The sequence below is a fragment of the Solea solea genome, chromosome 7, assembly GCF_958295425.1.
Source record: "Solea solea chromosome 7, fSolSol10.1, whole genome shotgun sequence".
Lineage (NCBI taxonomy): Eukaryota > Metazoa > Chordata > Actinopteri > Pleuronectiformes > Soleidae > Solea > Solea solea.
In genome coordinates this window covers 7284932-7301348 of record NC_081140.1, presented here as the reverse complement: position 1 = coordinate 7301348, position 16417 = coordinate 7284932, and the positions used below count along the sequence as shown (strand labels likewise).

Below are 16417 nucleotides of genomic sequence, written 5' to 3'. Positions count from 1 at the left end.
TCCCGCTTGTGTAGCGGAACGCGGAGCAAGCTGAGCTCAGCTGTGAGAGCAGCAGACATGTCAGTAACAGTCAGTGGAAACATTAACACGAAGACAGCAACAGCAGCACCAGCTCACAGTGAATGGGAGGAAGTCTGTGGTTTACCTGTTTGACTCAGGGAACCAGCACGGTAAGACTTTTATTTCAACTGCCAACCTCAACCATGACCTCCATTTTAAGACATTTAAAGCAGAACTAGGAAAGGAAGCGGTGCAGTGAAAGTCTATTTGAGCGACCAGTCCTTTATACATATGTACAGTATCAAGCTTAGTGGTGTAAACGTACTGTTCCTGCTGTGAACACAGTCATTCCCACTGAGTAAAGATGCTTCAATGTTTAAAACGCCATTTTAGTGCACTGAAAAATGAATACTGTACAGGTCATACAAAGACACTAAATAACAATAACAGGATGAAATGAGTGAGGAACCCTTTGAAAATGTTGAGTGGGCAGCCTCTTCATTCATTGATGTAACCATAGAATAGGGTTTAGAAGGACTGGTATCATTAGATAACTCTAACTTTAAGTTAAAGACTCTGATTTAAAAGGAGGTTCCTTACGAGTACCAGCCTCTGACTACGACGTTTACAGAGAACTCTAGTGCAGTTTCAAACAATGATAAAAATCATTAGTGTTCTCCTTCATCTGCATCTTAAATAAGACTCATTCAAACACTTTTTGTTTTTATGCCCAAACATAACATACATCAACTGGTATCATACACATCAGTTACAATAACGTCTACAAAAGACCAAACATAACAGAGCACTAAATATTGTTTGTATTTATGAATGACTTTTTAGTGAAAATCAGCAGCAGGAGGTGTGTACAATCAGCCTTTTCTCCTCCCTCCTCCTCTTCATTTTAGTGCAACTGCATGGTCCTTTATAATCACATATTGACCAATACATTTTGTTCTCGGTAGTTTTTTTATAAACACATAAAGCTTAAACTTCAAACTAAAGGGACCAAGCCCTCTTATGTCATAAGTGTAAACCCCCAGTTTCCTAAACCTTGAAGTTTCCAAGGCCATGTCCAGATTTTTTCCATTTACAAGAATGTAACACGAAAGAAACAACAAAACAACAAAAAAAAAAAACAAAGTGAACACAAGCAGATCACCATAACCAAGACATCTCATGTTGTGTTTCCATATAAACACCATATATCATTAAAATCACAACAGAAGGCACCGGTTAACATTGTTAATCTGACTCTTCACGAGTCGCTGCAACTCGCCAAAGACATGGCGAGTTGCAGAAAATAGTTTAACAGATTTGTCGAAAGAAAACGGCAGAAAACAAACTATAAAGACCCCAGTAGAAAGATCATGTGTCCAGCAACTAACAGCATACAACAGCACAGTCTTCATAGCGAGTTGGTGGAATATTATGTTCCATCTATACATTCAGTGAAATTAAATGTGTGGATTTAGTGAGAAAGAATTTGATTCATTATAAAAATATGTTCTTCAATTTCCATTTTGAAATCAAATGCGCTGAAAACATTTTGCTAATAAAATGCTTGTTTGAACTCCACCCAAAGTAAAACATGCACGACAGAAGCTTTAATGTCCAGTTTGTGCCTCTGAAAAATCTGTGAAATTAATTTATTTATGTTGTACAAGTGAATAAAATGTAACACAAACTGTTAAACCATTCAAAAGTGGGATTACGGAAGGAGTTGTAATGGTTTTTAATCTGACGGGAAGTTGATACCCATCAACTGCATTACGATTTTTTTTGTATACATGTTTATATCCTTGCAGTGTTATAGAACAACAATTCAAATGATCAGCTCGTCATCAAGCTCTGCAGAAGCCTGTTGGTGCGAGGCAACATCTGAAACATGCAGGGCAGTGTCCCCTGAGGGCCAGGGTTGGGAAACACTGTTGTAGAAGAAGTCTCTGAAAAATGTTTCCTGCTCGAGTGAATCAAATGCTTTATAAAAAAAATAAAGGAATAAAATGAAACTATTAACAATATCATTACAGTCTAATCAACCCAGCACCAACCTGATGTTGTTTACATTATGTATCTTCCTCAAACATTTAGATTTTCATTCTTCTATAATGGTGTCCAGAGATTCTGTAATTCTGTTTGCAAGTAGCAGTGTTTACATTTTATAATCATCTTCCATTCTGGAAACAAGGTGATGAAAATGTGAGTTTCTTTCTCTGTGCTTCCTGGGAGAGTTGATTTCAGTTCTGCTGTCACACTTTCACTTCTTCATGGGAGATACTACAGATGACCCAGCTTTCTGATAATATCCACCAATTTACTCTAAAATGAGTTTGCTGTTGTTTGACGATACTTATATTTATATTTGGGTGATTGTACACTTAAATAAAAATAAGAGTTTCACTTTTTTTTATCTGCCAAATGAAAAGGATTTCAGCATTACGAACTCAGTTGGGACTGCATTTTCTGCAGCCAGTAAGCAGCAGGTGATGACACATTTAAAACATGCATCAACAAGTGCATTTAAAAAATAATAAAAGAATTAGTAATAACATTATTTTTGGTCAAACCTGTCCTTCGCACACCAACAGGTGCACCATATTAGCATTTGTTTTTCTTTGACAAACAAGACAAACATGGGTCATATACAACTGACACACACTTCAAAGCGCTTTTAACAGAATACAAAAGAACTAACACTGCTATCAAACCTATCACACTACCGTAGCAATCTATGTAGGAATCTATGAGGGACAGTGAAAGTGTTTCTCTATTTTATATAAAGTGTTTTCTCTGTTATTTCTTCACTTATATCTAAGAATTTTCTTACATTATTACCACGAGCCGCCATGTGAATATACTGGCACTAGAACTTCAAGTTGGTCAGTCATGGGATGAACAGATACATTTTTCCATCGAAACGTATACAATCGTTTTTTGCACACGCTCCTCGTGCTCATTCATTTTGTGTAATGTTTTCTCTCACCTATGTACCAGCTGCCTGACGCTGTGCACTAATTGTTCTCCACAGGTCACTCCCTAGCTGACAGAGCAGAACTCCAGGATGAGTTTACTTCACAGGTTGGTCACCGCCCTTTATTAATTAATACTGAGGTCAGTGTAATGTTCAATGGCTCGTGGACAATTTAGGGATCAGATGTTATGTTATGTCTTGTATTTTCCTGGAGTAAAAACGTCTTCCACACTTGGACGACTGTTCCTGTTCCTGTTCATGTATTCTCACAACAACAATAACCCCATTACACGTGCTGTCCACACTACACCGGAGTTTTGGAGCGTTTTAGTCAGTGCAGGCAGAAACAGTGACCATTGGACTTGATAATGCAGTTCCCTGTATTTGCTTCCTGATTGCTTTATTAACAGTCATGACTCCACAATCAGTTATGAGCGAAAAGTGCTGTGCACACTTTCAGTTTTAGTTCTTTATTTTCCGAAATGAAATTATGAATGCAGGAAAAAGAGCAGGATGCTTCAGTGCTTCATATAGACTCAACAAAAACGTGCTCTGTGTTGCGTTTTTGAAAGTTGATTGTAAAGTTACTGGAGAACATCTACTGAGAGCAGGAAACAAGGAAGCACTGAACTGTCAGATCAAGCTGTCGCAGCTGTTGAATAACAAAGCATCATAGTACGGCTGTAGCCTATGAATATAGCTGCTGATCCCGTCAGGCATTGACTGGAGCTTTGGGAAGAAGATGTTACATCAATCTTTGCAGCATTTCTCTTTAGCTGATTTGCTTCATTCACTCCAGGTCGTGATGGTAATCTGCCACCAACAAGGTTTGATTATTAGGTGGTTTACTTTTAATTGTAATTGCAAATTGATAACAACCATGACACGTTGATGAAACTGATGAAGCTATAAATGTACATTGTCTGGTTTTCCTCAGAGTAGAGAATGTCATCTATCAGTCTGAAAGTTAATTGGTGCTCTCATGTTTCATTTCACTGAGGAGAGGCCTCTCTCTGTACGCCTACTGAAAAAATCTCTTTTAATGTTGGTCCTTCTTAAGTCCCTTTAAACCCGAACAGGTGTTGAAACAGGTTCTCAGTTTTTCCTGAGGCCAGTCTAAGTACAGATTTGCATAAATGTCAGTGCCTTTAAGGTATGACATTATACCTGCTACAGCCTGCCCATGGTTTAGCCAGCAAATGATCTCTGCCGGGGTTGTTGATGCACATGCTTTCTCACACAGCCACACCGTGTGAGGCTGGTTCAGGGCCAGTTTGAATAATCCATATTGTGACAGGAGTGAGTTGTTGACTGTAAATTAAAATAACCTTTCTCTATTGTTTTGGTGGAGTTTGCATTTAAGAACAAACAGCATTGACTGAACCAGTCTGTGTTATGTGCTGTGTCTTCCAGACAGCTGAGTCAGGTGCTCACAGTATGGAGCTGGAAGAGGAGGCTGGATGTTCCTCTCTACCCAGCCATCGGCCTTCACTTCCGGACCTTCTGCACTGCCGTGTCAGAAGCAGGTGCCCAGCTTAGTGTAATCTAAGTGTAACCCTAACCCTAACCCATTTATGAAACCTGAACTTATGACCATCCTAACATAAATACAGTCACTGTAGCCAGAAAAGTCTCACCCAGTGAATTGTGGCTCACTCTCAAGAATCATATAAATGTGCTAGAAATGACAATTACAGCATGGATGAAATAGTAGATGAATGAATTTACAACACCAGTGCCAATTAAACCATTAGTTGTTCTAAAAGAGGCAATCCAACAAATGTCTTTTTCCACCCCCATTTAGTTTTTGATTGAAATGAATGTTAACAATCTGTGATGTAGAGGCAGGTATCCCGATCCTGAGTCAGATTACAAACACTCTAAAAAAAAAAAGATTGTTCATTCAACATGGGCATAAAAATTAGGCCAGTGTGGAAGAGCTTGATTCTGATGCTATTCTCGTAAAACACCATCAGGAACTGACTCTCAATTAACTTGTATGCAAGTCTGTATATAATATAAACAAAATTGAATATACGACTGTATATGTAATGCTAGTAAACCTTTTTCTAAGGAATTTATAGTCTCAATTACTAGTTTCAGGATTCATATTGTGAATTATGGTCCATTTGTAGTCAGCCACACCATATAATTGACAGCTAGTACATTCCAATAGGTGGATGATATGGTTTCATGTATCTAGAGGTTGTGGTAATATTGAGGTTTTGTTTCTTCTGAAATTCTAATATTGTCACGGCCCATTTGTAATTACAACCTATTTTTTCTCTCTCACCATAGACCCCATCCAGATCCACAAAAATAAGCTTTTCCTCTGGTTCAGCCACCTTCCTCAGGAGGAGAAACAGTTTGGTGGCTACTTCAGCCCAGAGACCATGCACGTGGATCCACTCATCCTGGAGAGGAAGGCCGAGGAGAGGGCAGCGCTACTCAGCTCGCCTCTGCAAACCCGGCCACTCGCCAGCGACTCTGTGACTGTGGAAAAGCTGTTTGAGCACACTGATGGCTGGAGTGGTGGCCGCGGGCTCAACGTGTTGCTGTACGGGGCTGTGGGAACAGGTAAATCTACGGTGATCCGAAAGCTGGTGCTGGACTGGTGCAACGGAGCGACCCTGACACAGTTCAAACTTCTGGTGCCGTTTTCTTGTGAGGACCTCAGTCAGCTGTCAAAGTAAGATCTATATTTTTTTACAGTTTATAGTTACTAGTATCTCAAATGTGTGATATCATTTGGAATCAGACTCTGAAATCGATTTTCGTGCAGGCAGGGGAGCAACGTCCAATCAGAGATACTTCCTTTTCATAGTTAGGTCAATGGGTAAATGTCACAGCCATGTGACAGTTGCAGGTGTGGGCTAAATTGGTCACAGCAAAATGGAGCAACCATTTGACCCTCATAATATAACTCATTCAGTTGCACTGAGCTATATTAACATATTAGAAGTCTCTTACCCGTTCTTGTTCCTTTCATTTACTTAATATTTCAAAACTCAGATCTTTTATATCTTGCCATGAACTAGAGATGATGATTCAGGCTTTTTTTTAATTCCGGGCTGAGCTATTATAATGCCCATTTCACCTCTCAGTAACACATCATTAAACCACCTACAAATGACGTAACATGCTGCCACACGGCTTTTAACCAGGTCAAGGAGGAGGAGGTCTCGAATTACACTGATCTTATATTCATGACACTCCCCATGAACTGAAAACCTGCTTGTTTAAACAGGTCCTTTTTTTTTATTATCACCGCAAGCGTTTTAGTGCCTGTTTATTTTGTATGTTGTCAGTGTTTGCCTTTTTGTTTTTAATTGTTTTTGTATGACCTTGTTTTTCATGTGTCATATTGAACTTTTGTGACACACCTTAATGAATTCTGTTTCTGTGAAAGTTGTTTACGCTAAATAAGGATCAACAGGAGTGATACATTACAGCTGTGTGGGATGACCTGTATTTTTATAGAGCTTTTCTAGTCTGGATGACCACTCGAAGCTACTTTACACCACAGTTTTGCCATTCATTCACAGTGCACCTATCAAACGCAACTTGAGATCAAGTGACTTGTCAAGGACTCATCAGCTGCTTCCAGTCCGACAACCCGCTTCACCCCTTGAGCTACAAAAATATAAATACAGCACTAGAAAGACATCAAGAAGTGTCACCTCAAGTCCACGTCCCTGTCACCCTAAAAGGGAATGTAAATGACTGTATGATTACAGTTCTGATGATTGACAGGCTTTGTAGCCTCTTTTGTAGCTCACTGTCACAGAAAAAGGTTAAGACTCATTCGCTGACCTCTGGGAAAACTCAAAAACGAGTTTGAACCTGACACAGACACAGTGTAACACAGGTGCATTACACGTCACAGTCAAACATTCACATGTATGCAGCACAGGGAGACACAGAAGCTCTGTGGCTTGGAAAGAGACGTGACTGTGGGCAACCACGTCTCTTTCCTGAGTGGCGCTTATCAGTTGTGCCTTGTCCACCAGCTGTGAATGAACACTTCAGTTTCACTTCAGTTTTTACTGTATAGATGCGGCTCTCGTGTACAACTACAGTTGTAGAGAGTAGATGAGTGTGCTCACAGTGACTGCTGCTTGACACGTCTCACCTAATGTTTGTCGACCACCCCCTCCCATACAGGGTTTCTTCCTTGAGGGATCTGGTTGGTAGGAAGTATCTCCACCTGAGAAAACACCCTCTGTTAAGTGGGGAAGGGGACCAGGCCAAGGACGTGCTCTTCCTCTTCAATGGGATGGAGAGGATGAAACTGGACTTCCGGATTGGCTCCTCTGAGCTCTGCAGTGACCCTAATGAGGGGCTGCCTCCAAATGTAGTGGTAGTGAACCTGCTGAGAAAATACCTGCTGCCTGAGGTTAGAAACACATTTTAGTGTCTCTAAACACACAAAAATGTGACAAATACATTCCCATTTGTTGGTAGAAGATAGTACACTTGTAGCTCCCTGAACTGCTACAAGCGGGCTGGGTACCAGGCTTTTCCCAAAAGCCTCAGAATGATTGCAAATTTTTGCAGGCATTTTATTCTAGCTTTCAGCACAGTCATCTTTTTTGTCCTATTTGTTGTACGACTAACAATTATTTTCATTATTGACTAATCTGTTGTGTTTTTTCTTAATTAATTTAGTCGTTTAGTCCTTAAAATGTCCCAAAAAATCATGAAAGATGTTTCCTTCGTCCATAGTTCAGATGGGTCTGACTTTGTTGTTACTGAATAATTGGTCATTTAATCATCGTAGCACAGATTTTCTATTTTAATATCAGTTGCCTGACTTCATTTATTCCTTAGGGACATGCTATTTTGTAGCCAAAGAAAAATGGTGATCAAAAAGTAAAAATTCTGTTGTGTTAATGTGATATTTGTGATTGGCAGTCAGAAAGTGTTTGTGTTGTATGTTTCTCAGGCCAGCATCTTGGTCACCACCAGGCTGTCTGCCCTGGACCGTGTCCCTCAGAAGTATGTGAGTCGCTATGCACAGATTTGTGGCTTCAGTGACCCAGACCGTCAGCGGGCGTACTTCACCAGCCGCCTGCTGCAGCAGAGTGGAAAGAGTGCACACAACTATGGTGCTCAGGAACTTATAGAGCTGCTTTACCTCAACCTTCAGAGAGAAAGCCAACTGGCCGCAGCCTGCTTCCTGCCCTCTTACTGCTGGCTCACATGTGCCACCTTACACTTCCTTCATTTTACAGATGCCAAGGCACCCATCCGCACACTCACTGGCATATATACCAGTTTCCTCAGAATGAACTTTGGGGGTGAGGTGTTGGGCTCAGGAACGGCGACAAATGTGCCCCTTCAGGAGCAAAACAGTTCTTTGATGTTGTATGTAGTCCGAACAGTCGGTAAACTGGCATTTGATGGCGTGACGTTCAAGCGTACATCGTTCTCAGAAGACGAACTGGAACAGTGGATAGGAGGGAAGACCAAGACGGACGAGGAGCTCCGTCAGTTGGCCATGTTCCGGACTGATGTGCTGGACTTCTTCTTGGCTCCTTGTGTAGAGCGTAGTAAGGATTTGCCCGACTCTCTCAGCGAGAATGATCAGTGTCGGTACGTATTTGCAGTCCCAGCCATGCAAGAGTACCTTGCAGCACTCTACGTGGTTTTAGGAGAGAACAAATCCGCTCTGGAAAAGATGACCAAGCAGGTGTCAGTTGCAATTGGTCAGGCAGGTGAGGATGTCAGTGCCCTATTCAACATCCTGTCAAAATTCATCCCCCTCCGAATATTTGCTGTGTTCAATCTCCTCAAGCTTTTTCCCAAGCTCTATGAGAAAATCAGCAGCCGCAATCGAGGCAGCATCGCCAAAACAATGGCATCTGAGATGTTTCGCACTGAGGACAGCTACAACGAAGATGTCCTGGATCAGGTGGAGCAGAGCCTTCTCGGAGTCCATGGCCCTCAGCCAAAGCAGTATTGTGAAAAACAGCCTTTTGAGCTATACCCCATCTTCATGGGTGGACTTTTGCACTATGGTAACCGCACCCTTCTCCAGCAACTTGGCTGCAACATCCAGAGCACCACAGTGGTCCAGATCACAAAAGCCCTGAGGAAGTACCTTGTCAGGGGTAACGTTTATATTCTTTGTTCAGTCTTTTTCACTCTCTTAATCCTGGGAAACCCTCCTGGATTTAGAAATTCTGTGACATGCCCCCAAACCCTGCGAGGTCCAAAATCATGTTCTCGTGTTTTAAGAAGTAGTCAGCAAATGTATTTATTGTACTTTTAAGTCTAATGCACATAGACATAGACTCTGTTGAATTGAACTGTTGACTCTAGGGTTGTTTACTGCACCCTCTGCAGGACAAAGCTGAAATTACATGAGAATATCTATATATCTATGCAGTTTGAACTCAAGAAACAAGAAATCAGTCATTTGCTTGTAACCAAATCTACAAATCATGCATTTCTGTCCTTATTTACATTCTTTCTGAGACATAAAGCTGTATGGATAACAATGATATCTTATATAATGGCAGAGCTCAGCAAGCCACAGCCACCAGAGGAGTTGATGGATCTGCTGGTCCTTCTGTATGAGTTCCAGAACCCCAGACTGACAGCGGAGGTTTTGGCCTCGATCAGAAGCATCCGCCTCACCAACATTCGCATGACGTCACTCAAATGCTTCATACTGAGCTCTGTTCTCTCATGCACACCAGCAAGGTACTGCATGTTTAAAAACTAGGTTGTAACATGTCATAGTTGTCTATGTCAAGGACATTAATGTTCACACATTATCATCACTTTGGTTTATGACAGAAATACTATTGGCCCAAAATAAGTGATGTTCATTAAATGAGTAGTTCTTTAAATCTTCAGAATTTTATATGAACATAATTTTAAAAGCCCCTTAAAAAAACCCTGCAACAACAATGACTGTCTTATTACCCTCATTTTGTGGGTTATTGTTGGACAAGTATTGATAATTTGACGCATTAGTAGAATTTGTAGACAAACATCCACTGGAGATTGAACGATGCAGTGTAGCATGATTTTTCTGTAGCCGATCTTTCAGCTGTGTCGTGGTGTTCCTGCTTGTAGTTATCGCCTCCAAGAGATGGACCTGTCCTCTTGTCTGCTGACTCATGAGATTCTGACGATCCTGTGCCCTGCCTTCAGACACACACGTAACCTCAGGTGAGACAAAACCTATTTTTCTCCCACTGACAAAGGATAGAAATGAAGTCTTCCTGCATGATGCTAAACATTCCGTCTGCTGTAACTACTACTACAAGGTGTACTAAGAACTTTCCAATAATCAATCAACACTCCAGTCTTTCTTGTGCCGTAGGAACACAGTTGTCTCAAATATCACAATTCGCAGGACCCTGTCATTTGTCCATATTTTCTTATTTTGTTGTGAGGATTGTGTCTGTGCTGTGTGTGAGCAGATGGCCTATAGGTCTGGATCACGGTACACAATTTTCAGCCAGTGTTTTCGTGGTCTTGCAAGTCACAGACAAAAACCACTGATTGTCACATGATTGGCTGTTTCCATGTGCTATGTGTGAACTCTTAAAAGATGCAATTGAAGTAGCTTGCCACTGCATCCTCAAGAAATACAACAAGGTCACTGCTTTACCTGCTCTGTGTCTGTCAGACTCAAATGTGAAGGTTAGCTAATGTAATTTTACCTTTTGTCATTGTTCTTTTTTCTGGTCTCTGTACCTCCGACCTTCAGCTGTAGCTGTAGTTATATTGTTATTTTTTCTTTAAGATTATAGCACAAAATAAGCACTTTGATAAAACTATGATTTGATTTTATGGAGTGTTATTTAATCGGCTGGCATCTTCTATAACTAAGTCGTCGACAGTAACACGTTGGAAGAGAGCATGTATACAGACTGGCATGTGTTTGCTGTGTGTAGTGAATGTTGTTGCTGCCTGTTTTTGTTGTCCTCAGTCTGCAGTTTAACAGCCTGGGTCCTGAGTCCTGCATCGCCCTGAGAGATTTGCTTCTAGACCCCAAGAGTTCTATTGAATCCCTACAGTAAGACTCTTCCATTCTTATCTTTATCGTTTTAGCTTCCGTGTCCAAGAGAATCCTCATCTCCCTGTGCTGCTGATTCTTAATGTGCAATACTCAGATTTCAATTAAATAAAGGCAGATTGACAATGATAAAATATAAGAACTCTGGACAAAGCAATCAGTCTTATAAAGTCTCTTTAAACCCATGAAACAGCTAAGCTGTTAATACATCTGTGCTAATGCATTTACCACATAACCAGAAATTTCAAAAACATATTGCTTCAACTATGTAACACATCTTCTACTACTAGAAGGGAAAAAACCTTCCTTTATTCCATGGTATTTAAGCTAAGAAACATTATAGGATTTTACTTTTGTGTTTTTCTGATGCTCAGATACTGATTATGGGATCAGCTTGTTTCTATTCTGGACACAGCTGTCTAATGTGATGATGAACCAGGGAGGAACTAGAGCAGAAATTAACTGCGGGTTCCTTCTTTAACTGTGGCTCCCTCCACTCTGTGTATGACTCATTAAAGCAAATGAGAAACAGATTCAACTGAGGATGGTGGAAATCAAGCGAGACAGAAATACCCTGATTGTTAGTCCCTTATATAAACAACAACAAACAACAACATCCAGTGATCCTACACTTCCCATACTAAAATATCTTTCACACGCCACGTTTCTAGTTTCTAACACAGGCCTCTTCATGAACGACATTTTCTGATGCTCCCTCAGAACTAGAGCTGCAACTAACGATTATTTTCATAATCAATTAATCTGTCGATTATCTTCTCGATTAATCGTTTGGTCCATAAAATGTCAGAAAACCTTAAAGAATGTTGATTGGTGTTCATTAAACCTGGAAATGATGATGTTCACAAATGTCTTGTTTTGTCCACAAACCAAAATGATTAACTTTCAATCAGTTCTTCCAGAACAAAGAAATTAAGAAAATATTCACATTTAAGAAGCTTAAACAATCAGAAATCTTGTTTTATTCTTGAAAAAAACTTCAAACTGATTGTCGATTTAATTGATTAAATCGACAATTGATTAATAATCGATTGATTGTTTCAGCTCTACTCCACAGCAAACCTGTGTTCACACAGGCTGGTGTGCGTGAACAAAATCCATAAAGGCGTAACATTAACAATTAAATGTCAGTCACAGACAAATGTGTCATCATTCCACTGTTCTCCCCAGACTCTGTGATAACCCTCTACTGGATTCAGGAGTCAGTACCCTACTGGAGGCCTTGCCAGGGAACCAGTCCCTGACACATTTGTCCCTTATGCACACTGGACTGGGGGACAAGGCAGCACTGGAGCTGGCTGAGAGAATCCAGCAGCACACTGGACTCCAGGAGCTCAATGTGGCCTATAACAACATCGGAGACAATGCTGCTCTGGCTCTGGTGGACGCCTGCAGGGAGCACCCCAGCATTCACACTGTGCAGTAAGCAACTATTTACCATCAGGCTTGTTTTTGATTGCACTTTAAATATTGCTTTTTGAGATTTTTAAGCTTGAGGGAGGTGGAAAAGCTGGCCTATTGACAGTTTCAGTGCATGATGTTTAGAATTCTGGCGATTCAAAGATCCCTCCCACTTTGCTGAACTGTAGAAATAGCAGAAATGGTGGACACAGTGGTTGTGGTGAGGAATGTGTGGACTGATAAGGAAACTACCACACTTACTACAAGAAGCAATATGATCACAACGTTGAATTCAAGAAGCAACTTGACAGCTGTGGGTGCTCTTTATCTGTGTTATCAGGTTGTACCATGTTATCCGTCTGTGGTGACACAGACTCTCTCCAACTGCTCTACAGCAGTGGATGGAAACATATAATAGACTTTTTGTACATTCAGTTACAAAGAATTAGAGCTAACATTTGATAAACCACATAGAACTCAGCAACATGTCTTTCTTTCTGTGTCCAGCTTGTACCTGAACTCCCTCAGTGACGTGGGGAAACAGTCGCTGTATGTGCGAGGTGTTCCCCAGAGCAACGGCCGGAAGGTCAAGGTCCTTGCTTCAGTTACCGAAGGCTCCGACATTTCCGAGGACTGGCACCCCATCCTCGGTGTGATCAGAGAGAACGCCAAATCCTGGGACCGCCAACGTGTCAAGCAGCAGCTTCAGGTACTGGTCACTGAAAGAGAACATATACAGTATATTACTGTTACTATTGTAAAGTTATAGTATAGTGAGGGTATTCTAAGTAGATGATGTCGTTATGTCCAAAGTTTTTTGTTTGGAAAGCAACTGCAGGTTTGTGTTGTTGCATTTATATTTTTTTTTTAATTTTAGATACTTTATTAATCCCCTTAGGGATCCATCCTAGAAATATTGGGCTGCCACACTGAGTAGCGCCCAGGGAGCAATGGGGGTTGGGTACCTTGCTCAGGGGTACCCCAGCCCTTTCGACCTGGTGGGGACTTGAACCGGCGACCTTCCGGTTACAAGCCAAGTTCCCTTTCCAGCTACAGGCTGCCCGTAAAATATATAAGGGCTGTTCATTATTAAGAGAACATGTTGGGATGGTGATATGACTGGCTTTAACAAATACTGTTGATGCCTTTCATGGTGAACCCATAGCTCTTTTGCAATATTCATATTTTGTGAATGTCGATGGATATATTATTGTGTAGCCTTGCATTTAAATGCACTTGTGTCCCTACTTGTTGGCCCTCTATTCATTTCAATTCAGTTCAGCGCCAAGTCACAACATACATTATCTCAAGGTACATAGACAACATCATCAAGAGCAGAGAAACCCAAAAATTCACACAATGAGCAAGCACTGGGCATCAGTGGAGAGAAGAAATCTCTGACAGAAGCAGACCCAAAGATGTGCAGCCATCTGCCTCGACTGGTTGGGGTGAAAGGAAAAATGCGGGACAGAAGGTAGAGACAAAAGAAAGAGACCAGAAGCAGATATACAACAGTTGTATCAAGTTATAAGTTTAGACAAGACAGTTCTGAGTCAGTGATATTTAAAAAAAACGAGATGGTCTATTTTAGCAGAATTTCAAAATCTTGAATACACAATTGCTTTAGATTCTCCATAAAATGTTAACAATATGCTGTGGTTTTGTAAAAAGTGTCACCTGATCAAACAGGTGAAAATATTTAGTACAATTCCATCCAGAGGAGAAGGGCTGTTTGTTACATGAACTTAAAAAGTAGTGGCTTCTAAGAAGTAGCTGCACGGTCCTCTGCCTGAGGACAGCTGTATCAGTGCCATGTCCAGTGTAAACACACACACACACATATGAACAGTATCATATGAACAGTGTCTGCATGAGCTCCACTGTCATGAAGCAGTCACCTGGTCTGTCTGTGTGCAGGTGTTCCTCAGGGATCTGGAGTGGGGCCGTCAGCAGCAGCAGAGTCTCTGGAAGAGGCTGCACTTCCGCAGAGTGGAGAAAGGAGTCAGAAAGACTTTGCGGATGCTGGAGAGGGACATTAAACCTCCATCCTCAGGGTACAACAGGTAGAATAATGAATAAATATAATACAGGTGAAACAGGTGCCAAGCAATACAGATTATGTATTAAGTGCATAGTATTAGGAGATGACTACATTCTGTAATATTTGGAAAGTATTTTTATTTTTTTTATTTTTAAAGGTTAGTTCTGGTTAAAATCTTTGTGCGTTCTCACACACAGTCTTCCAGCAGCCAATGAATTATACAGTGCAAAAAAAGACATGCTGTAAATGTTATAATCATGAAATAATGATGATGCTTTGTTTTGATTGTTGTTTTGCCTGTTGACTGTCTAAATTAACATCCTCTCACAAGTGTGGCAATAAAATAAAATGGAGGGAATTTCCAATTGAAAGTACGACCTCATGCTTCATTTCATATGAAGAAGAGAAACTGAAACACAGCAGAGCCATAAGAACAAAAGAATATCATCCTACACACTTTAAATGATCAATATTGCAAGAAGAATTTCGAATGAAAATTAATTATGAGTAAATTCTACAGGCACACTGAGAAGTGTTGGCGACCAAACCTATGGTCTACCAGCCATCTGCACTTACACTGAGAGACCACCAGGGTGTGTCCTTCCTTTCACTATACAGTACATCAAATATTATTTTTCAAAATAAAATACTTTTTATTTCGGGTCAATGTCTCCTTGTACAAATTATATCAAATCATTAAAGGTATATTGATTTGAAGTCTTAAATATACATTCTACAAATGTAAAATAATACGAATATATTTGACACTTGATTGAAACTTCGATCATTAGGGCTATGGTACCATCTCAAGACAACTGATTAAATTGGCCACTGATTACAGAAATGTGTAACTATTAATCTATTGCAGGGTTTCTCAGTCCTGCTCCTTGATAGGAAACTGAAGTTCCTATGTGAAAATAACTATTTTTATGTGTTTTTTTTTTATTTTGAACTGAGTATTTTGACCTTTGGTTTGCTGTGCGAGGGGAACAAACTGGATTGGATTAATAAAATGGGTGGGATCAAATCAAGTATATTTGTATACTTTCAAATCATAACATATTTTACGTAGTAATACAGAGAGAGCTTTCATTTTAAGTTGAAGACGGAATCAGTGGAGAAAAACAAACGCCAGTCCAAACATACAGCTCCATCCTGGATTAACTGCAGCAGTCATGTAAACATCTGCCTGCCAGTCCCGTCTCCTGTGGGTATAAACTAATACATGTTAATCACCCATTCAGAGTTTGCTTTTCAAGTTCTTGCTTCACAAACACATGACTTTCCATGATTTGACTATTGAAATATTCACTCCCATGCTGCTTTGCATCAGCTGTGGATCAGTCATCTTGGCTGTGGTGGTAAGTCACTTGTCTTTGTGTTGTTTTGAAGTCTTCGAGCTCCTTTTTTAGAATGCAGTTGCTAATTTACATGAAAAAAAAAAGGAGTGAAGTCCATTTGTTTTCCTCATGGTGAAGGACAGTTCATGTGTAGGAACTAAACAGTGACATGTAGATTTCTGTCCTCACACACACACAGCAAACAGCCAGTTATTCTGTTTCTCTGATCTGTTGTTGATTTTGAAGCTTCTTGTACAGAAAATATTTTGACTCTAAACTCTGGTCCTAAATGTCTTCTAGTTTTGTCCTTGTTTCATCGATGTCCACTGTTTATTTTTGACTTAAAGCAGCAACAACAGCCACAATTTAGGCAAAACAGAACATGACTGACAGCATTTTAAACTAGGAAGAGATATTAGTAATACATTTTGACTAAAATGTGGACTTGACGGTGTTGCTGAATGATGATAAGTCAGGTAATGCACCTCATTAACTCACTCTGATGTATGGGGGCTAAAACTGCCAAAATTAAAACAAAAAACAAAGTAATTAAATACAGGAGTAAATAGGAAAATGCATGCAGTTCAGTGATTAAAAAAGAGGCTATT

At 40.3% G+C, this 16417-nt stretch overlaps 1 protein-coding gene across 2 annotated transcripts; it reads left to right on the top strand.

The window, feature by feature from the left end:
• The first annotated feature begins 21 nt into the window (after positions 1-21).
• On the top strand, positions 22-15358 carry nlrx1 (NLR family member X1). 2 transcript variants are annotated; one of them, XM_058634960.1, is made up of 12 exons: positions 22-170; positions 3032-3081; positions 4388-4500; positions 5273-5663; positions 7139-7370; positions 7920-9087; positions 9499-9682; positions 10061-10156; positions 10923-11009; positions 12198-12449; positions 12936-13137; positions 14346-15356. In XM_058634960.1, the coding sequence occupies exons 2-12, from the start codon at positions 3065-3067 to the stop codon at positions 14493-14495; spliced, it is 2892 nt and encodes a 963-aa protein (XP_058490943.1). In that variant the 5' UTR covers positions 22-170; positions 3032-3064; the 3' UTR covers positions 14496-15356. The 2 variants fall into 2 exon arrangements, with proteins under 2 accessions (XP_058490943.1, XP_058490944.1); XM_058634961.1 differs by lacking the exon at positions 10923-11009 and having other exon boundaries at positions 14346-15358.
• Positions 15359-16417: the final 1059 nt, after the last annotated feature.

Coding starts and splice junctions, on each gene's coding strand:
- nlrx1 (XM_058634960.1), top strand. Junction 4,501..5,272: donor CACTGCCGTGTCAGAAGCAG/GTGCCCAGCTTA, acceptor CTCTCACCATAG/ACCCCATCCAGATCCACAAA. Junction 13,138..14,345: donor GTGTCAAGCAGCAGCTTCAG/GTACTGGTCACT, acceptor GTCTGTGTGCAG/GTGTTCCTCAGGGATCTGGA.